This window comes from Pollicipes pollicipes, unplaced genomic scaffold, assembly GCF_011947565.3.
Source record: "Pollicipes pollicipes isolate AB1234 unplaced genomic scaffold, Ppol_2.1 Scaffold_4740;HRSCAF=5597_pilon_pilon_pilon, whole genome shotgun sequence".
Lineage (NCBI taxonomy): Eukaryota > Metazoa > Arthropoda > Thecostraca > Pollicipedomorpha > Pollicipedidae > Pollicipes > Pollicipes pollicipes.
In genome coordinates this window covers 190,474-211,452 of record NW_023596545.1, presented here as the reverse complement: position 1 = coordinate 211,452, position 20,979 = coordinate 190,474, and the positions used below count along the sequence as shown (strand labels likewise).

General features: G+C 54.0%; 2 protein-coding genes across 4 annotated transcripts in view; one reads left to right on the top strand and one right to left on the bottom strand.

The window, feature by feature from the left end:
• Positions 1-20,979, bottom strand: part of LOC119099153 (kelch-like protein 17) — a 36,557-nt gene that overhangs the window by 9,342 nt on the left and 6,236 nt on the right. Inside the window, exons 2-11 of one of the 2 annotated variants that reach the window (XM_037222257.1) lie at positions 14,913-15,088; positions 14,192-14,288; positions 11,724-11,845; positions 5,611-5,725; positions 4,748-4,854; positions 4,001-4,117; positions 2,289-2,502; positions 1,577-1,861; positions 1,194-1,310; positions 873-984 (exon numbers count right to left, since the gene is read on the bottom strand). In XM_037222257.1, the coding sequence (XP_037078152.1) occupies positions 873-984; positions 1,194-1,310; positions 1,577-1,861; positions 2,289-2,502; positions 4,001-4,117; positions 4,748-4,854; positions 5,611-5,725; positions 11,724-11,845; positions 14,192-14,288; positions 14,913-15,044 (1,418 nt within the window). In that variant the 5' untranslated portion in view covers positions 15,045-15,088. The remainder of the gene's footprint in view (positions 1-872; positions 985-1,193; positions 1,311-1,576; positions 1,862-2,288; positions 2,503-4,000; positions 4,118-4,747; positions 4,855-5,610; positions 5,726-11,723; positions 11,846-14,191; positions 14,289-14,912; positions 15,089-20,979) is intronic. The other variant, XM_037222258.1, reaches the window with a different exon arrangement.
• LOC119099154 (phosphatidylinositol 3,4,5-trisphosphate 3-phosphatase TPTE2) lies at positions 16,375-19,429 on the top strand. Of its 2 annotated transcripts, XM_037222260.1 has the most exons (3): positions 16,375-16,514; positions 17,513-17,884; positions 18,157-19,429. In XM_037222260.1, exon 3 carries the CDS (start codon positions 18,239-18,241, stop codon positions 19,343-19,345), a length of 1,107 nt encoding a protein of 368 aa, XP_037078155.1. In that variant the 5' UTR covers positions 16,375-16,514; positions 17,513-17,884; positions 18,157-18,238; the 3' UTR covers positions 19,346-19,429. The 2 variants fall into 2 exon arrangements, with proteins under 2 accessions (XP_037078155.1, XP_037078154.1); XM_037222259.1 differs by having other exon boundaries at positions 17,513-19,429.

Here is a 20,979-nt window from a genome sequence, read left to right as displayed (position 1 = left end):
AGAGAAGAGAGAGAGAGAGAGGAGAGAGAGAGAGAGAGAAAGAGAGAGAGAGAGAGAGAGAGGAGAAGAGAGAGAGAGAGAGAGAGAGAGAGAGGAGAGAGAGAGAGAGAGAGAGAGAGAGAGAGAGAGAGAGAGAGAGAGAGAGAGAGAGAGAGAGAGAGAGAGAGCCGGACGTACATCGACTGTGCTGGAGCATTCCACAGCACAAGGGTATCTACGTCAGTCTTGACTGGTCAAGAGGTAAATTATGAAGATGATTTGCTGAACTAGCTCACATCTCTCAACTTAGGAATTTATAGCATGGCATGACTAGGAGCGAGGCCATCGGCGGAGTATTCCTCGTTTGAACTGTGAGGAAGGGTCAGTTGGCACGTCCCGATGCTGCCCATTTATCACGCTTTCTGGGACTTCATAGTTTTCAACCACTGGTCGTAGCTCCATACAGTTTTCAGCCACTAGAAGTGCAACTCTTCATTCATTCCTCCTCTTGAAGACTGTCTGATGCAAGGCGCCCAGAGATGACATCGGACTGGAGCAGGCATTGCCATGTTTTTGAAGCTTTTTTAACCCCGACTTAAGCTATTATTAACCTATTAATTATTTACTAGCCTGCTGTATATTTATATTCGACTTATTATAACCTTTCTATTATTTAAGCTTTTTCGACTCCGGCTCCGAATTACCAGTCTGCTTTTTACAGGTTCCCAATGGTGTCTGGCTGGATTACTTCAGCTTTGGTAGTGTCTATGTTACGAAAGTAATAAATAGCTTCACATCTGTTATTGAACACTCGCTCCATGCCCTCGCAGTCTTACTGGTGCACTCGGACGTCGAGCCATTCATGCACGGCGCTACGAGTGAAGGAGCCGTACCTGTTGGACATGGGCGGCAGGCTCATCCACTTGCCCACCCTGGGGTCCAGGCGCTCCAGCGAGCTCAGATAGGAGGCAGAGTCGAAGCCGCCGACGGCGTAGAGGCAGTTGTCTGACGGAATCGGTCACGGTCACATGCAATACAAAAACAGGCTTATGCAACGATCTTGGTCAACAACCTATGCCGTCGTGGGCTGAGACAAAACAGCAGACAAGCAGTCATCGCTTTTAACACCGATCTGGACAGTGAAGCGCGACCGGACGTCTCCAAACCTGGCCTGAGGTCATGTCAGGCCTGAAGACGCTGTCGTCACCACTGACCCATGGCGGCGAGCCGGCAGTAGCGGCGGCGGGACAGCATCTGGGGCAGCGAGGACCAGCTGTCGGCCAGCGGGTCGTACCGCTCCACACTGCTCAGGCACGAGGCGCCGTCGTAACCTGAAGGCACAGCACGGAGCGGTCACTGGCGGCCTGTAGGCTGAACAACACTGCCTTGAGCCAATTCACAACACCGACGCAGCAATGAAGCAGCCGATAGAGCTGGCGGCTGCATATCTTATCATTTAGTTAAGTTGGACAAATTGCCATTGAGTGAGATCAAAATCGCCGCATGCCGAAAGTGGGTTTCACTCAGGCTGTCCGATGCAGCCACCTTTTCATTACACCTACACGCTCCAGCCGGTCAGCGGCGGGCCGCCCCTGACCTCCGCAGCAGTAGATGAGACCGTTGAGTCCGGCGGCGCCGAAGCAGCTGCGCTTGGTGCCCATGGGCGAGACGTAGCTCCAGGTGTTTGCCAGCGGGTGGTAGGTCTCGGCCGAGCTGAGGTCGCTGGAGCCGTCGTAGCCGCCGATGACGTACAGGCGACGGCCGGCCGTGGCCACGCCGGCACGTGAGCGCCGCGTGTTCATGGCGGCCACCGAGAGCCACCGCTCCAGCCGAGGACTGTACACCTCGCACTCGGAGTGTACGGCGAACAGACTGCCGCCGCCTGCCGGCCAGACAGCGTGTGGGCAATGTGGCACCGGGGTGGGCGACGTGGACGGCGCGGCTTCACAATCATGCGGCGTGAACCGCTCTACATCTGCTTGTCGTGCATACCTGCCGTGTACATCTCGTACATCTCTGCTGTCAAAGAATTGCGGAGCCATGACGCCTTAATGCATCCTTTGTCTTATCCTTGATACCTGGGAATAGCTTCCGCGTTGTTCAATGACGCATGACACTGTTTCTGAGCGATGGTTTGACAATGTGTCATGCTCCTTGCACCTGTGGAAAGTGTAATGTGGTAGATAGCTTATCTTAAACGCATTTGGCCAGTCTACTCTCACCGCAGCGTATAGTATAACCACAAGATGACGTAAAATGCGTGGGAACCCCTCGTTCACATACAGCCTGACGAGACGGAGCCGGCTCACCGACGGAGAAGAGGTAGGGCGCGGCGGCGTCCGGACGGCGGTCGGCGGTGCGCGCGCTGGCCATGGAAGCGCGCTGCTCGGGCAGCAGGTGGTACTTGAGCGCCTCGAGCAGCAGCTCCCGACAGGCCGGGTCGTCGCGCAGCAGCGGCTCCTGGTCAACGGTGCTCACCAGGAAGTGGCGCGGCAGCAGCGGCAGCTTGACGTGCGACATCAGCTGCGGCACGGCCGGTCGGACATTCACCGACGGGGTTCTTCCCGACACCCTCGGGTGACGTGCTCCCGGGTCAGCGGCGGGAGCGGCACCGAGCAGAGACGTATGGTCGAATGGACAGCGCCTTGGACTCCCACGTGGGGTTCGAATCCCGGTTGCGCCATGGCCCTGAACGCTAATCCATGGCCCTGAGCGCTAATCCATGGCTCTGAGCGCTAAGCCTTGGCCCTGAGTGCTAATCTATGGCCATGAACGCTGTGACCAGCGCAGTCGCCGGCGCTCCAAAAAAGGCGTGACGACGTGCGTCGCGTTCCCTTTTTTTAAAAAGGGACAAAGGATTCCCTTTTTGGCGACAGAGACTGGAGGGAGCCGGTCATGGCGGAACATCACATCCAGTGGTGGACGCTGATGTGGCATTTCACCTCGACTCAATGTTAGGTGGAGCAAAGTCGGACAATCATGTACACAAAATGTTGGGTGATTTGTCAAAGTTTACTGTTCGTCTGATCCACCGACACATCAGTCTGATCCACCGACACATAATTTTGATCCACCGACACATAATTTTGATCCACCGACACATACGTCTGATCCACCGACACATACGCACACCTGGTGGAACTGCAAGCGCTCTCACTGGCAGAGTTTAACATGTCCGTCCCGATGAGCGCAAGCCACCCGCGTAACTCACGGGGGCATGGGAGGGGCGGAGGGCGGAGGCACGGGACGTCATCTCAAGCCATGGGCCCGCAAATATTCCCTCAACCGTGAAATTACCGCTCTTAAACGCTCCGCGGGGCTGCGCTCATGCGTCACCAGTGGTCGGCCGCGGATGCATCGAATAATTTCTCGCCGACCATAAAACCTGAGCACCATAGCTAATTCATAATCCATTTTGCTGATCACCACGGTCCACGTCTGTAATTGGGTTTTATAGCGGGCTGGGCGGTATTTAGAAATGATAGCCGGTCGGCTGATGGCCTCCCAGAGGGTCGGCCACGAGGGATGTAGGTGAAGGGTGGGCGCCACCCACGCAGCAGGCGCCGCTCGGGCCCCGCCGACTCAGGTTCATCTCACGCCTCCTGCCCACATCAGGCACGGCACCGAGCGAGGTGTCACATCGGCTGACAACGAGGGTCGGAGCCAGCGTGCGTCAATGCACAATCAGGCAGAACTGCCTTCATCCTGAGGTTGACATCTCTGTTTGTCGACGGTGAGGTTTGACGGGAAAGGAATCTACAGCTTGGGGTGATGATTCGGTCTCCTGGAAACTGCGATCTCCCCGTACTAATGCTCCACCCTAAGACCGTAATCTCCGACGTCAAAACGCTTTTCCTCGGACGGCGCTGCCTCCGCTCAAACGACCGTGTGCCCTGCATTTTTTACACCGCATTCACTGAAGCCTCAGGTAACAATGCCGCCACTATCAGCTTATGATATGAGCCCACCCTGGTTAAATGACCCAGACCCAGCAGCACCATACAGGTCCGTTGTTGCGCACCTCCGACACGTGCTGTTTGCGTTCCGCCTCGGCGTGTCGCACCCACTTGACCACTGACCGGAACACCGTCTCCTCGTCCGCCACGTTCATCTGGTTGCTGGCTATCAGCTCATTCACCTGGCAGGAGAGGTGGCGTGCAATTGTTTCTTTATTACGCCATCACGTTATGAATGCCGACACAAGAAGGCATGACGGTTTCAAATACAAAAGCCGTATGAAATACAGCTATGTTGAAGAATCTGAGCAAATCAACAGCGGGTGTAGACACTCCGTGAGATAATGGCAGGTGCATGCAAATGGGCGGCCTCTTATTCCCGCCAATATACGCGCTAATAAATCTTTACATTGTTTCAAAAAAACCTTGTCACAAAAAGGATGCATAATATGGACATCGGTCGCAGCAGCGAAACAGGAAATCGAAGGAACACCAAAAGTTGGTAACGTTGGGAGGGCTGGTGCAGCATGAGGTGTGGCTGTTAGCCTGACAATTTTGGCATGGTCTAGATCTGTGAGAAATTAAGCCTAAATGGATGGCGACAGAATGGCTTTCAGAAGCTAAGGCGCCATTAGGCTGCGATTAAATACGGCTGGTCGATTGCTAACTCTTTGAAAGCCAAGCAGCCGGAGCCGCTGTTCGCGGCGGTCCAACGCCACCATTGATGCAAGTTCGGCACGAAAAAGCTCTCCGGACGGCGATATGGTCTGCAGCTACACAGCGCGCCGGAGCAGTGCTGAACGTGTTCTGACCTGCTTGAAGGGGAGGAAGAGGAATTCTTCCGTGCCACAGACTTCCTGGAAGTTTTGAAGGGCAAACTTGTGGGACCGGAGCTGAAGTTCGCCGCAGGCATGGGCATCTGAAAAGCAAAGCACTTCTGAAAACATCGCTTGACTGAGGCCCGAACGGTGCTGGACTGTCGGCCGCTTTGGAATGTGGTTGTGTGTAACTGTCGGCTGCTTTGGACTGTACTTGTGTGTGACTGTCGGCCGCTTTGGACTGTGCTTGTGTGTGACTGTCGGCGGCTTTGGAATGTGCTTGTGTGTGACTGTCGGCCGCTTTGGAATGTGCTTGTGTGTGACTATCGGCCGCTTTGGAATGTGCTTGTGTATGTTTGTGGGGAGCTCAAACGACCTTTTCATGCTCTCTTTGCATCAGAAAGAAAACAATATTGACGAATTTTGGCTCAAATGTATAAGTCAAAATGCATACGCCTGCATGCATCAAAATATAGAAGCACAAACTTCAATTTCAAAATGTTACCTCACTGGCATACGTGATTGCTGCTAATCAGCAGGAGTGCGTCAATGGTTTGCGAGGCGCGGATTAAAACGAATAACAATGCGTTTCAGGTCCATATACCAACAGTTTACTTCTGGACCACGCTCGTTACACCTTATTGTGGACAAAGGAATGCTTTGCGTCAGGTATCCGCGATACAGTTTTTTGATCCGCGAGGACATCAGGTAGTTGAAGATGCTAAACTACAGACATCAGTCCTCCTGCCGATCGAGAGTAATTTCCGCGGAATGTTCCCACTTGCTGCACTTGCTCGGCCCGCCACCTGCGGTGGCCGACGTCAGGGAGGGGTGGCAGCCTAGGAGCCAGGGCCCACCTGCGAAGCTGCGTATGCCCAGGCAGTTGGAGGGGTGCAGCTGCTTCAGCAGGAAGTAGCAACAGGCTTCTCGTACACCGTTCAGCTGCAGCAGACTGGAGGCGGGCAGCAGGACCTGCGGGGACCAGCAGTGTCCGTCAGTGGCGACCCGGCCACCCGGAACCACTCCAGCAGCAGGACCTACGGGGACCAGCAGTGCCCGTCAGGGGCGACCCGGCCACCCGGGACCACTCCAGCAGCAGGACCTACGGGGACCAGCAGTGTCCGTCAGGGGCGACCCGGTCACCCGGAACCACTCCAGCAGCAGGACCTACGGGGACCAGCAGTGTCCGTCAGTGGCGACCCGGTCACCCGGAACCACTCCAGCAGCAGGACCTACGGGGACCAGCAGTGCCCGTCAGGGGCGACCCGGTCACCCGGAACCACTCCAGCAGCAGGACCTACGGGGACCAGCAGTGCCCGTCAGGGGCGACCCGGTCACCCGAACCACTCCAGCAGCAGGACCTACGGGGACCAGCAGTGTCCGTCAGGGGCGACCCGGTCACCCGGAACCACTCCAGCAGCAGGACCTACGGGGACCAGCAGTGCCCGTCAGGGGCGACCCGGTCACCCGGAACCACTCCAGCAGCAGGACCTACGGGGACCAGCAGTGCCCGTCAGGGGCGACCCGGTCACCCGGAACCACTCCAGCAGCAGGACCTACGGGGACCAGCAGTGTCCGTCAGGGGCGACCCGGTCACCCGGAACCACTCCAGCAGCAGGACCTACGAGGACCAGCAGTGTCCGTCAGTGGCGACCCGGTCACCCGGAACCACTCCAGCAGCAGGACCTACGGGGACCAGCAGTGTCCGTCAGGGGCGACCCGGTCACCCGGAACCACTCCAGCAGCAGGACCTACGGGGACCAGCAGTGCCCGTCAGGGGCGACCCGGTCACCCGGAACCACTCCAGCAGCAGGACCTACGGGGACCAGCAGTGCCCGTCAGGGGCGACCCGGTCACCCGGGACCACTTCAGCCACCGCCGACCGTGGCCGGCCCTGCAGCTGCCTCGCCGCCGGCATACCGGAGCATTCGGCCGGGCATTCTGTCCAGTTTCGCACGATCTAGGACAGGCGGAAACGTCGAAATCTGTCCCCCGGGGCGTGTAAACGTCCACGTCGTAAAATCCGGGAGGCTACGACACGGCGTAAAACGGCTCGCCCTACACCACGGCGGGCGACGCCAAAAGTTCCGGTGGTTCGATATCGGCGGGCGGCGCCAAAAGTTCCGGTGGTTCGATATTGGCGTAATGTGGCTACGCTCGGTCTGGTTTCCAGTCTGTAAAATGATGACCAAGGACGTGGGGCGTCATGGCCGTGCTAACGTTTGGCCAGCAATTGTTTGAAACCATGACGAATGACAGGCACAACATCCCAATCATCGGTCATCCATAAAGTAATGAGTTTCTGAGATTGTGTAGATTAGATCGACTTAACGCTCTAAATGTCGTTTTGACGCTTTCACATCAGCAAAGATGACGCATAGGCCCGTGACACGACCGGCCGGTAACCAACCACGGAAACTTAAAACCCAAAGCCCAAATCCACACCCCAGACTGTTGCCTGGGTGGTACAGTGGGTTGTTGTCACCAGTTGAAGTGACAAAGCGTTTACAGGTGACAACGTAGCGTGACAATTTGCAAGTCGTGCGTGTTTTTGCAGTAAAGTATTTTTGAGCACACCTTTCCAGGAGTGCTTTCTGTCCGATTCCTAACAGCAACAAAAAGCTGCGCACGCTCGCGCTTACCATTAAGCAAACGGGCAGCCGGGTAAACAGCCGCAGCAAAAAGCGCCACCTGCCGCCAATCATAGCATCCGGCGCTCCGTTGAACGGCTCCTTGTGCGCCGTGGCTGCGTGCGGGCCTGGCAAGGTCAGTGACCCGACCGAACGAGGTCAGTGACCCCGGCCGGCCGCGGCGCGTCCCCAGCGGCGGAGGGACGGCGGCCGCGGCCGGCCGCCAGCCGGCTGGTGCTGCGGCCGCACTCGGGCCGCCTCGGCACGCAGGGGAGGGAGGGCGGGGGCAGCAGGTGCAGCCGGTGCAGTTGGCTGCCCGCCGCATATGGCGATCGGCACAAAGACGCGGCCCGCCCGGCGGCGGAGAAAAGCTGGCGGCGCCCCAGGGCAGTGACGTCAGCGCGGTCCCCCAAATATTGCCGATAGCGCGGCGCGCTGCGCAGCTGGAAATGGTCGGCCTGCGCTCTTGCGCGTCCCTCTCTCCTGCAGGAACGCCGGCCAAGTGACAAGCTGAAAGATAGTGATCGCTTCTCCGAGGGGCCCGCGATTTCTACAGAAGAAGTAAGCGGTAGTTTCGCTGTAGTACATCGACCACTGCTAGCTGTTATGAACCCGGTTAATGGTGGCATCGAAAATATGACATCCGATGTGACCTGCATACTCGGAGAAAATGTGAAACGATATCCGCCATGATCTGTTATTTCGTAACAAAATATGTTGAGATATACACAGGCCGGCTAAGCTATATTCGGTCAGTTTGTTTTCGTGGAGCCATTTCCGCCCTTGCCGTCAGCAAACATGTGACGTCGTGGCGGGTGGAGGGCAGCACCGAGCGATTGGAGCATGACACTTCGGAGCTGAGCGCTTCGGAATGGCACCAAAGGTCTAGACCAGACCTTCTCTCTCTCTCTCTCCCTCTCTCTCTCTCTCTCTCTCTCTCTCTCTCTCTCTCTCTCTCTCTCTCTCTCTCTCTCTCTCTCTCTCTCTCCTCTCCTCTCTCTCTCTCTCTCTCTCTCTCTCTCTCTGTCTTCCTCTTTCTCTACGAGGAACCGCCATGTTCCTGACTTCCATGGAACATCAAGGGCCCTGAAGGCAAGCATGATGGCTTCATTTCCGAAAGGAGTATGGGTTTGACATACTTCCCCACTACCCTAATCTAGTGTGACACATATTACATATCTGTTGGCTTGACCATATTGTGAACGAGGCTAGGCTGCAGGGCGAACTTGCTTTTTGGAGCAATTTTTTGCACAAGACTTGCGGATTTTCGATGGCATGTGTAATCCCAAACGTTTTATGCACATCCCTCAAAATGTAGAGCCCGCACGAGCTGTGGCGGGACCTACTTGAAACACTGCCTGCACCTAGTTGTTCCCCACCGGCCCCATTAGTCATGCACCGGCCGTCTCGCACGTTGCTGTCTGTCTTTTATCACGACTACCACAGAGTGGAGAGCAGGTATCAGACGTGCCTAGGACTGCTAAAAGCACCAGCCTCCTTTCAGCCATGCTCAAAAACCACATCTTCACTTCGCCGCATTTGTATCACAAAGCGCAGCGAAGCTGTTAATTGTTCACGCTGCGCGGCGCGAAACTAAACGTAATCAGCCAAACCACACCACATAAACATCATATGCCTGCCTTTCTGTTCCGCAATAATACGTATTCATTAGCTATTCGCTCTTTCTGGCACACAATGGGGCGTAATGGTCAGCTGTCTGTTGCCAGGTACGAGTTGGCAAATCACAGTCACGCGTTGTTGGCTGTGGGGAGGAGCTGCACGTCAGGCTCCGGTTAGACTGCTCGGCACCTTCCTAGTCACGGACCCCGCCGCCGCCGCCGCCGCCGCCTCCGCCTCGTCACCTGACGGGTGGTTAATTCTGTACCAGCCATGGCTCAGCGTCGGCGACACGCTACCCGGTCACCGGTCAATGAAGAGCGGTGGTTTGTGGCCGCCTGGAGACAGTCGGCGGCTCGTGACCCTGGAGACGGCCGACAGAGGCCGTTGACCCCGCCGGGTTCGGCCGCACCGACTCGCGCCGAGGTGATGCCGACCACGCGCTATCGCTGGCGACTCGCGAGCTGCTCGGACACGTTCAGCTTGCAGCTCATCGTGATAAATTGGGTGCCTAAGAACACGATCCATTAACGTGATTAATGACCAAAAAAACGACTACGCCGGGGAGCGAGGATGTCGAAAACCGCTTCATCGTTAAAGCGGTCTGCCGTGTTTTCTGCAGCGGACGTCCGCGCAGGAAACTATTCGCAGGTGGACGCGACACGCTGGCTGCTGCCGCCCGGCTGGCTGCTAGGACAGCTACGCGCCGCTCCCTGGCGCTGCTGCCGGGCCCCGCCGGGCCGGGGTCGCTGGCTGCTGTCGCCCGGTTGGCTGCTAGAACAGCTCCGCGCCGTTCCCTAGCGCTGCCGCCGGGCCCCGCCGGGCCGGGGTCGTGGTTGGAGCGACAGTCGTCGGATGCCAGCGGCGGACGGCTGACGCGACCGACTTGTTGCTCCGAGTGGAGCCGCGCCCGGCCTGCTTGGCTCGACCGCGCGTCACTCAGACCGCGCCCGAAATCGATCGGAGCGGGTCGGCCGATGTGCGTTGGCCGACCCCGACCGGCCGCCAGGGGACGGGCAGGCCGTCGGCAGCGGCTGTCCGCCGACCCCGACCGGCGCCGGCCGCCAGGGGACGGGCAGGCCGTCGGCAGCGACTGACCCGCCGACCCCGACCGGCCGCCAGGGGACGGGCAGGCCGTCGGCAGCGACTGACCCGCCGACCCCGACCGGCCGCCAGGGGACGGGCAGGCCGTCGGCAGCGACTGACCCGCCGACCCCGACCGGCCGCCAGGGGACGGGCAGGCCGTCGGCAGCGGCTGGCCCGCCGTCAGGAGAGGCCCTGGTTTTCGGTGGTCGACGTCAGGGCCCCGCTCCAGGGGTCGCCGGAGGTCCGACACCAATGAGGTGGACCGTCTGAAGCGAGCAGTCCGGAGCAATGCAGTGCCTCAAGGTTACGTGTCGGGCCACCTCCAGGGGCCCGCCAGGAGTCCGTGTCAGGGAAACACCAGTGCCCGACAGCTGTGAATCAGAGTCGGTCGTTGGTGGCGAGTTTGGTCCAACCCGTTGACCGGGAGCCTGGCTCATCGGTACGCATACAGAGCCGGCAACGATCCTAGTGAGCGGCCGGACAGAACCGACTCCGATCCTAGTGAGCGGCCGGACAGAGCCGACTCCGATCCTAGTGAGCGGCCGGACAGAACCGGCTCCGATCCTAGTGAGCGGCCGGACAGAACCGGCTCCGATCCTAGTGAGCGGCCGGACAGAGCCGGCTCCGATCCTAGTGAGCGGCGGGACAGAAAGGCCTCTGTCTGGGTTTCTTCTGGGTCTGGGCCGGTGCAACCTTGCGAGGGCCAGCTGGTGAAAGTGAGTGACATCCGGGCAGCCCGACATGTCTTGGACATTGACGCCGAGCCCTACAGCAGCCTCTGGCAAGGAGCTGTTCCTAAGCGAATTCATCGCAACGAATCGCAAATAAGCCGCGGTCTTCACGCGCAGTGTCCGGACGGGCCGCTCCTCAGGTGTGACCTTCACACCCAGCATTCAATCTTATGGACAAAACTAGGCGTGGCAGTGATGGAGGCATGCACTTGATGGCCTCCTGTGGAACCTGCCTTTGCATCACCAACCGAAATTGGATTTATATCGACCAAACTGACAACAGCTCCGCGGCTTGAGGAGCCAACAATCATCGGAAGCAGAGGGAAATTTCTTCACAAAACAGTGGTTAACGGTTGACGTGCCTCAGAGCATATATCACTTCGCACGTACCTTGCATTCAAAACCGAAGCGGCGGTCAGACCACCCGATTGCAGGAGACTGGCCGACCAGACGGCGTCATCGATAGGACCGATTTGTGGCCTGCTAATGACGCTGAGTTGAACGAATCAGAAAAAGCTAAGTAATAAGTTTGTCGAATATCGACCTGTCCATATGCACATCGGCACATCTCGGCGCAATGATCGCTTTCTAAAGGTACTAATGACACTGTTTCGCCCCATCTCTTTATATGCCGATGACGATCAAAACTAGTTCCGTTTGGTGACGTCATCACAATGGAAGTCCACTGTCCGCCATGATTGCCACGGAGGTGCCCACATGTACCCGTCATCATGTCTGGGGTCGTTGACTCGTGCATGCCACCGCTGCATCAGTACACTGGTCTGCGCATCGTCAGTCAGTTCATGCACCAAACTGCATGTCACCGCTCCGTTGTCCCTCCGAAATGTCAGCAATCATGGCGATGCGCCGCTGCCATGTCCGGCGTACCGGGGCTGGGTCACTGACCTGCACATTGTCCTCGCTGATCTGCAGTTCGCCTGTGTATGCGAAGTCTACCAGCAGCTGGATGGCGTGCGGATCGATGTCATGCAGGGTGATTTGACACTGTCGCTTTTCGGCCAAGTCACCTAAGGGTCAAAGAAGGTCGTTGTCAGGGCGAGGTAATGCAACATCGTAATGGCCTGAGCGCAGTGTAGTCTCACCAGCGTGGTCCAGAATAAATAAAACCCTATTGCCGTTGCAGCCAGATAAAAGTAGATAAAGACAAAAAGGAAACGTATGCTATGTGTTCAGAGCGCCCTATTGTCTCAATTAATGGTCCGTTAATGACCATTACGACTATGCCCATTAATATGCTAATGCTGCGATTCGTTAATGCTCCGTAATTTCTTCATTTATACTACGCGCTTCGAACTGCTCGCAACAAACTAAATCACAAATGCCTCAGAACAATCAAGCATACACACCTAGATATATTTCAAGGTCAAACTCCTAATACCTACGCAATGCGTACTAGTTACAAGCAAGACCCATTAATACAGACAACACAAAACACTGCCCGTTATCATCGCTTATCCAGAATGCCGAATGCAACGAACACATGACAGCACAGTATCCGCGAAGGCGTCTGCCGGACCGTCCTGCGTTCTATACACGTCTGTTTCTTTTTGTTTTTGTTTTTTTGCGAACGGACGCGACGTGCGCGCCGGGTCCGCCGCCTGCATTAGACGGTCCATCCGCCGACGGCCGACACCAGATGGCAGACCGGAGGCGGTCGACTCCTTTGTGCCCCGCCCGGCGCCTCCAGTGCGTCGATGATGCGGCTCGCGGCGTCAGCTGAACCCCACGTGCGCCGCCGACCGCTGGCCGCCGCCCAACTGCGACGGAGGCCGGCTCGGCGGGCGCACGGCGACGGAGGCCGGCCGGCCAGCGGAGCCGGATCGATCCGCAGCGAGGTAGGCGGCCAGTCGCCTCATGACCGCATGCCCCCCCGCCCCCCCCCCCCCCCCTCTCCCGCCGAGAGCCGCCTGCCAATCCCGGCTGCCGACCGCCTCTGGAAGAGAGACGGCCTTGGGGGCCGGGGCCGGGGCCGGGGCCGGCCGCTTCCGGTGCGAGCGGCGCGGCACGGCGCGACGCACCCCCGTGACGGCCGCCGGACGGGGCAGGCCGAGCGAGGCCACAACAGAGGCCACCGCGGCGAGAGCGGGACCGGCGGGATGTAGCGACGCCGTCACCGACCAGCGGCGGCCCGGCGTCGGCCGCCGTGCCCGGCCATCCGTCAGCGATCGCCGGCTTGCATCCGCTGCCGGCCTTCCGCCCGACCCCGCAGCGCCGAGGTTGAGAGACTGAGTATGACAGAGCACTTAGTCGAGGCGTGGTGAGCACGCGCGCCTCGCAGACCCTCCGGGAGACAGAGAACGTCTCGCGGCTGCTCCGCGGTGCATTGGGGTCTTGCGGTGCAGTCTATATCAGCAGGACGGTTTCGTGACTCTCGCGCGGCTGGAATGCGACGGCGACTTGGCGGCACGCTTGAACCTGCGTTTTACCAGCCGGAGGCGTCTCACATCGGGTCACGCCGCGCCGGTATCCCTGGAGTTAAGACATCAAGTGTTGCTTCGCTGCCCCACCCAGCATCACGCCAAAGGATACACAGACTGGAGCCAGGCCATTCATTGACCCCGGTCGCTGACCAAGCCCCAGTGAACTCGGGCACAACCCGATCGATGCTCCCAGCGGTCCACCTAGTGACGTTGCCGTTTCGGGTAGGTCCCGTCTCGCCGTGCGCCGGGATCGGCTCCGAGTGCGCTGGGATCGGCTCCGAGTGCGCCGCAGCGGCTCCGTTCGCCAGGCCCGTCACCGGGCGGCCGGGCGACCGACGGTCAGTCGGCCGGCGGCGGGCCGGCTCCGGCTGCTGGCGGCCGGCTCAACCACGCATCACTGGCTTTCCCAGCTTTCAGTGCCAGTTGGGGCTCGGCGGCGCCGGATTGGCCTGAGCCGGCTCCCGCTGCCGGCGGGAGGTATCGAGCCGCCCCCGCCCCCTATTCAGTGTTTTTGCCGGGCGCCGACGTTGCGTCGTACCGGCCGCGCGTCTGGCGCAGATTCAACAGTCGCCGGCGAGCCGCGATGTCTTTGTCCGGCGACTCTTACTCATTACGGCCACCCGCCGGCCGTCGGCCGCATGCCAATTCAAAGGCAGTGTTTTAGCAGCGGGTGAAATGTCTGGATCACGGAGGTTCTAAACAGCGTTAGATGCGTGCCGCTGTAGTGTAATTGACACCTGTCTTTGCCTTGAGGAGCTTTGCGTCGATCGCGTAATTCCCAAAACCTTCCCTGAATACATTTGGTCCAATTTGGCACAACGGGACGCTTCCAGAGTGAGTCGTGCTAAGGCGCGTAAACACTCGGAGGAATCCATTGAGCTCACACGAGTCTGATAAGGCTTGGCCTTTACGCTTGTGTGCGCCGGGACTTACTGGTAAACATGGCGCTGAAGTAGGGGCTGCACGCTGCCAGCACTATGCGGTGGGCATTTATCTTCAGTTCGCCGACCACAAACTCCACATCGCAGAGCTGAAACATAAATCATGGCTCTAAACCGGTATCTAACAGTCTTCAAACTACATACACGGTAACTTTGGCGTATATAATCCACTGATTCTCAGAGCTCCTGCTCACTTCATCTTCACAAGTGAACCAGGGGGTCAAAGCAACGTATTCGTTTTCTAAATTATCTCCCAGCTGGCAGAATTCACATTTTTGCTTATACGGAAGGGTACGGAAGGGAAAGAAAAAAAACTTTTTATATCCCAACTAGGTATGCAGATAAAATGGCCTGTAAGCTGGTACATTCATCGTCACATTTCACCGGTCAGTGATCTGTCACGGTATTGTTTTCACGTACAAGTTGCAAAACAGGACAATATACTCACAGCTGAAAAAGAAGCGACCCTAAAAAAGGCTGCCAGAGACGGCTTTCAAAAGCAAAACTAGCATTTAAAACTTATCTGGACATTTTGACAACCTGCGACAGAGGCCGCCCTCATACTCATAGTTAAACAGTAGTTGGCCCTTCTAACAGCACGAAGCCACCGGAAAACTGCACATCTCAAGAGGCTGACAAAAGTCAGGCGAGCCTCCCGAGAAAAGGTTGCTGGGATCGGACCGGTGAAGTCCTGCCGCTTCCCCTGGGCTGACCTGGGCGTTCGAGCGCATCTTGTGCATAGACTGCAGCAGCGTCTTGGAGTGGTCGGAGGCCGAGAAGAAACTGGTCTCCTGCGGCGTGGAAGGTGAGCTGGGGCTCGGCTGGGAGGGCCACGACACGCTCATGATGACTTCGTGCTGATGACTTGCTTAGTGTGGCGGGTTCTAATCTGTCGAGAAAGAAAAAAGGCAACATCATAAACGAGGAAGGACTGTGCCCAATAAGGAGAGACAGAATCATATCCTAAACAAAAGTAGATTGTCTAACGTGTCATGTAAGTGTGATCGCTGGGCTTAGCCAGATTTGGTTAGATTAGAGCTCTTTTGGAGATTACTAACCCTTCCAGAGCTATACATTGCGGAGGGAGGCAACGATTGGGTAATACTGCAACCGTCCTGAATTACCACAGACACCGAGGCTTACACCGCACAAGGTGCTGAAATCGGGATTGTACCAGTGCTCGTACAAAGCTCCCCACCAGGAAAGCCGCGAGGCCAGTTCATTGCTATCGGCCTCATGACATTTCCGCTGAGCAGCTGCCGCTTGCAGTGGTGACAGGCCAAAATGAAGAGGGGCCAATGAAAGCTGGCCGATGTGATGCATTCAGCATCTTTCCCTTTCTTGTATTAATGGTCGATCTCCCGCCAACAAATGAAATGAGATGAGATGACAATCGACTGTGCTAAAAGATTATCATTTTGTACCACTTAATCCTTGCTTGCACTTTTCCCCCTTCGGACATGTCTTCACCAAGGGGCGCATCATCAGCAATCAAGTTGATGATAGCATATTTTCACAGATGCAACATCAAGAGTTGACTTCGAGATGTTGTTCGATTTGATTAAGGCTCGTTCTAATAGTAGTCGCCAACATCAGTGAGAAGAAAATTATACTGTCAAGTCTACATTAAAAGAGTTGCAGACGAGAACAAAAGGTGTCCATAAATTACAGCAGATCTCAACCTGACTATTCTTTTAATGTAATGATTCCACAAACTGCGGCATGCCATGCCGTAACGGCAGATAAAAGATCAGGCAGAATATATTATTGAAAGCCTTTCTCTTGATTTAGGTCACTCTATTGCCCAAAGAGTAACTTTTGACGTCTTATTATCGTCTTACTTCGCCTTATCTATTCTCATCTTATTCTCGTACCATTGCGTCTTATTTTACGTTTCTTTTGTATTAACATTATAAATGCTAACTTAAGCTAGTAACATAAGGAAAGCCCAAAGAAAACAGCACGTGTTGGTGGCATTATTTTCAAAGATCTCACACAATTGCAGTCGGTAGTTAGGTGGCGCTTGCCCTGGTCGTAGTCTAAGTACGTATCAATATCGGGAATGTTTTTGTCGGGCATATATCCCAATCATCTTAGACATAAGTGCAATAGCGAAAAAGCGTTTGTTTGCACAAGGATATAAAGGAGCTATCAAAGCAACTAGAATGACTTGGAAACTGATGGTAATGCTGCATCGGCAGCTTCTGCTTCCCGAGGTTGCTTGTAAAGGCAGTGGTGGCATATAGACATAAGCTGTTATGCATTTTTCCACGGGTTATTCCCTGGAGTGAGAAGAAAAACTGGCTCCGATAGCAGTAAGTAGACATGATGAGATAGTACAGCTAAATGTTCTGTATCGGGTAGATGCCTAATCAATCATTTTTACACCAGATCATTAATCCCCCATACCAAAGTATTGTGTAAGATGTCTAGCTGATGGATGCATTCGGATATGTGTCTCATTAAGGTCACCGATAAAAATTGACCTGGGACAAAGCCATCACGTACACAGCTAGTGCAGCCAACTCGTGGTTATGCTATGGATATTCGATATGACATCTACGCATCGTGGTATTTGTTGCAATTTGCTCAATCGATAGCGATAAACCAGTGTCGGCGTCGAGAAAATATTGTGGGAAGGGACTGAAACATACGGCAGTCTCCAACAACCAGGTCAGCCGAAGGAGCTTTGCTGGTTTGCAATCTCAAATGATGTGAGGATACAATTTTTTAAAAAAAATATTCTGACGACTGCGTTTTTGCGTTCATACAAAACATTGTGACATAAAGGTCTATAAATCTTTGGTCTCCATAGATACTGGCAAATGACGTTATACCAATAACAATTGTTCTTGAATCATATTAATTTTGCGGGTAAACAGACAGATCCTTTCAGGGAATTAAGGTAATGAATGCAAAAATCAAATTTCCTTGAGACACTTTACTTAAAAGTAATACGTAGGCGTTTTCCAAACTTCCTAACTGACAAGGCTCTCCTAGATAGCCTGGGTAAACACGGTTGCACTGATTGGGGATGTACCTTGGCAGTTTGTCATCCAAGACCTATTGGCGAATTACATTTTGTACTACTTTTTCGAGCGACCTACATCTATCTAAATCGTTTTTCCCGTGAAAGCTCTGGATCGGTTTTTTATGACTGACGCCACAATAATAACTACGATTGCACTCTGACTTGCTATAAGTCTCTTCGGAAAGAGTTGTATGTATTTTCACCTGAAAATTATCAAACGCAACTCTACTGTTGCGTGAACAAAATCAACAAAATGGGATAACTTCACATCTTACATTTCAGAAAGTTCACCCGTCGTCTGAAAAGAGCTTAGACGTGGAGGCACCTGAAATCGACGACTCGGAAAAGAAGAAAACACCTTCCCCATCAAATTCAAAACATGGAGATGGCAATGCACTTCTTTCAGTTCCGAGTGGAGGGATGCCCCTCGGCTCAGGAGTCAATGCGTCTCAACATGCCGGATTCGACGCGGGGGAGAATCCTGCGAAAGTTATACAGCGTGCCTCACTGTTCTTTGTGCAGCCCCAGCCAGAAGACGCAGCCCAGTTAGCCAATACGAGCAAGGAGGCCACAGAAGCATTCCTGGACCTCCTGCACCCATCTCTCGAACCAGAACATGGCACGCTCCAGTACATACGCTGGACGATAAAAAAGGTGGTTGATAACATCTTCTTTCGTCTGTTGTTCGCCATGCTGATCATCGCAGACATAGCTCTGATGATCATTGATTTGGGAACACGAGATATGGACCAACATTTGTATTATATCGTGTGCTCTTTTACGTTTTCGTGGTTTTTTGTAATCGAAATTTGCCTCCGAGTTGTTGCTTTCAGCTTGCGTGCAATGTTTCATTTTTGGTACAACATTGTAGATGTCTTCATCATCATTGCTTCAACAATCGGTACATCCTATCTATTTGTGGACAGGATTGTTAGCGGGCAGTACTACATTGCGGAAAGGCATCGATCACCTTTCTGGTATTTCATATTTTCTCTAAGATTCTGTCGAATGGCTCATTTCTTTCGACTATACCAAGAAACCGAGAACATCAAGCGTGCTGCAAGACAACTTGTTTCGCAAAATAAGCGCCGGTATCACGACGACGGATTCGACCTTGACTTGACTTATGTCACAGAACGGGTCATTGCCATGAGCTTTCCTTCTTCGGGACACATGACCTTCTACCGAAATCCCATCACAGAGGTTGCTCGTTTCTTTGAGACCAAACATGGAGGACACTACAAGATATATAATCTCTGTAAGGAAAGAGGCTACGATGACAAGATTTTCGATGGCCAAGTGGAGCGATTTTTTATAGAAGACCACAACCCACCGACCTGCAAAGACATGCTTAAATTTGCAGCCATGTCATCCGAATGGCTGGAAAAGGATGAGAAAAACGTGATAGCCGTGCATTGCAAAGGCGGCAAAGGGAGAACGGGCACCATGATCTGCGTATATCTGGTTGATAACGGGCTGTTTTCGACCGCTGAAGACAGCCTTTCATACTTCGGGTACCGTCGCACGGACCTGAGCCAAGGAGACAGCTTCCAGGGCGTGGAAACCCCGAGTCAGTGCCGATATGTCGGATACTACGAGGCCATTCGCAACCACAAACACAGGCTACCGACCGAGGTGGAGCTAACGCTGAGGAGCATTCGAATCTGGGGCATGGCAACGGTGGGCAAGGGTGACGGCTCTGACATCACCCTGGTGATCGAGTCGCCGGAAGAGGGAAAGGTCTACGAGAACCACTTCGGAAAGGGCTCCTTGCGTCTCTACGATAAGGAAGATGACGAATTGTTCGTAACCTTCCAGTCAGTGCCAGCCTTTAAAGGTGACATCCGGTTTAAGTTCAAGTGCAGTTCACGACGAGTGCCCCGAGGCTATGAAAAAACGGCCTGGTTCTTTTGGTTTCACACTGGGTTTATCCAACACAATCGCCTTAAGCTGGAGAGGTCCGACTTGGACAACCCACACAAGAGCAAAACTTGGGAAGTGTTCAGGGAAAGTTTTGGTCTCGAGTGCATCTTCCAAAAGACGAAGACTGGGAAGATAGGCCGGCAGGGAAAGCTGAACAGATTCTCTCGGTTCCTCGTCAACAAAGGGAAGTGACCATATTCGAATGCCTGTGCTCATTATGTCACCTTGTTGTGTTGAATATATACGTCGCATGATCAGCGCATACCAGTACTCTGCAAAAAGTGAAGCAGCCACAAATGCATGTGTGCAACCCAAAAAAAACCAGACACTGGACATCGCTTTAAGGCCCAGAGGCAATGGAAAGTTTTGGCTCGACAGCCCGGCCGGACGGAAGGCGTGACTCGCCGTGCGCTACCCCCACGCATCTTGCCGCTAACTGAGACGCAGGAGCTGATTAACGGAATCTTTGCAACAAGAGTTAGCAATGAGGGAGCGTGTTTACTCATCGAATGTATTGGGCCCACAGGCATATGTTTTGTAGTTAGACACCTAGAAGGTCGAAGTATCCTTTTCTGACTCATGGGGTCTTCTACGGACGTTGCTGCATATAACTAGAAAAATTATTTGCAGCGCTTGTTTTACAATGAGCCCCATACTAAGTGAGAACTAGAGCTATTTGTGGACTGGCTAAATCCGTAGATTTATTAACACGCGCTCGGGCAGGGGTCAAATTGACCCTCCCAAAGGTTTTTCCGGAATGGTTTCGGAGCGGCGTGGCGTAACCACGCCCAATTTTGCATAACTTTATACAATTAAATGGCAGGTCGTCTGGTATCAAAAATGTATATGTACCACGTAAGGTCGTTGACCGATGGCAGGTCAGTCAGGCCATGGTTTCAGCGAAGGCACTTTCTAAGGAATCGTTCGATCTGATCCAACAACGGAGTGTTAGACGAAGCCATACATCTGTGAGGTTCTTTCTTAGGCAACAGCGACTGAATGAAAAAATTACGTTGACCTAGGGTCAGGTATGAAGGCCAAAACCAACTTGTTTTATTACTCTCGGACTTGCTGTATGATGCTGCTTCTGGCGCCCATTTCGAATGTATTGATAGCAGGAACCGCATTATACATCTTCCATGGACTTCTTAACGGTCGGAACAGGTCACTGACCTAAAATGATCCAGGTCAATATTTTGTTTTTAGGAACATACTGCAACTCAAAGCATTCTTGTGTGATTTTAACGTCGTCATGACCTTAAAAAGGTAAACAAGGTCACTGACATTAGATGAGAATATGACCTTTTACTAGAAACAGTTCTCCGGATAGAAACAAGATCTCCGGAGGTAAAATTGACCCCCCATCCGAGCGAAAGGTATCCAACCGGCCACCTAGACGCGTGTTAATAATCCATGCATTGCGTTGTGCCTAATTAGGAAAACACTAAACACCACAGATTAGGATTGTATTCAAACTTTACTAGATCTCACTGATTGGAACCCAATGAAACAATGGAACTTGAATTTAATATCTGGTGAGTATGATAGCATATTCATAAAAGTCACTCAACTGCAATGTGTGCGAAGATAACCAAATTAGTATCACTATAAACCTGCTCACAATAATTAGAGTATGCGGAGTTTACTCAGCCATGATACATGCTACGTCTTATATTGAACTAGGCTGAAATGCGATGGATTTGTGTGGATTATGTGGGGAATATTTGATGATGTGAGTGGTCCCAGATCGGATGTACAACGCCAAAACACACATGAAATGGTGTGTTCATTGGAGTTAAAATTGGCGGAGTAAGCTGAACTTTTCT

Bases quoted from the DNA above. Each gene is read 5' to 3' on its own strand.
- LOC119099154 (XM_037222259.1), top strand. From the start codon at position 17,651: ATGCCCCTCGGCTCAGGAGTCAATGCGTCTCAACATGCCGGATTCGAC.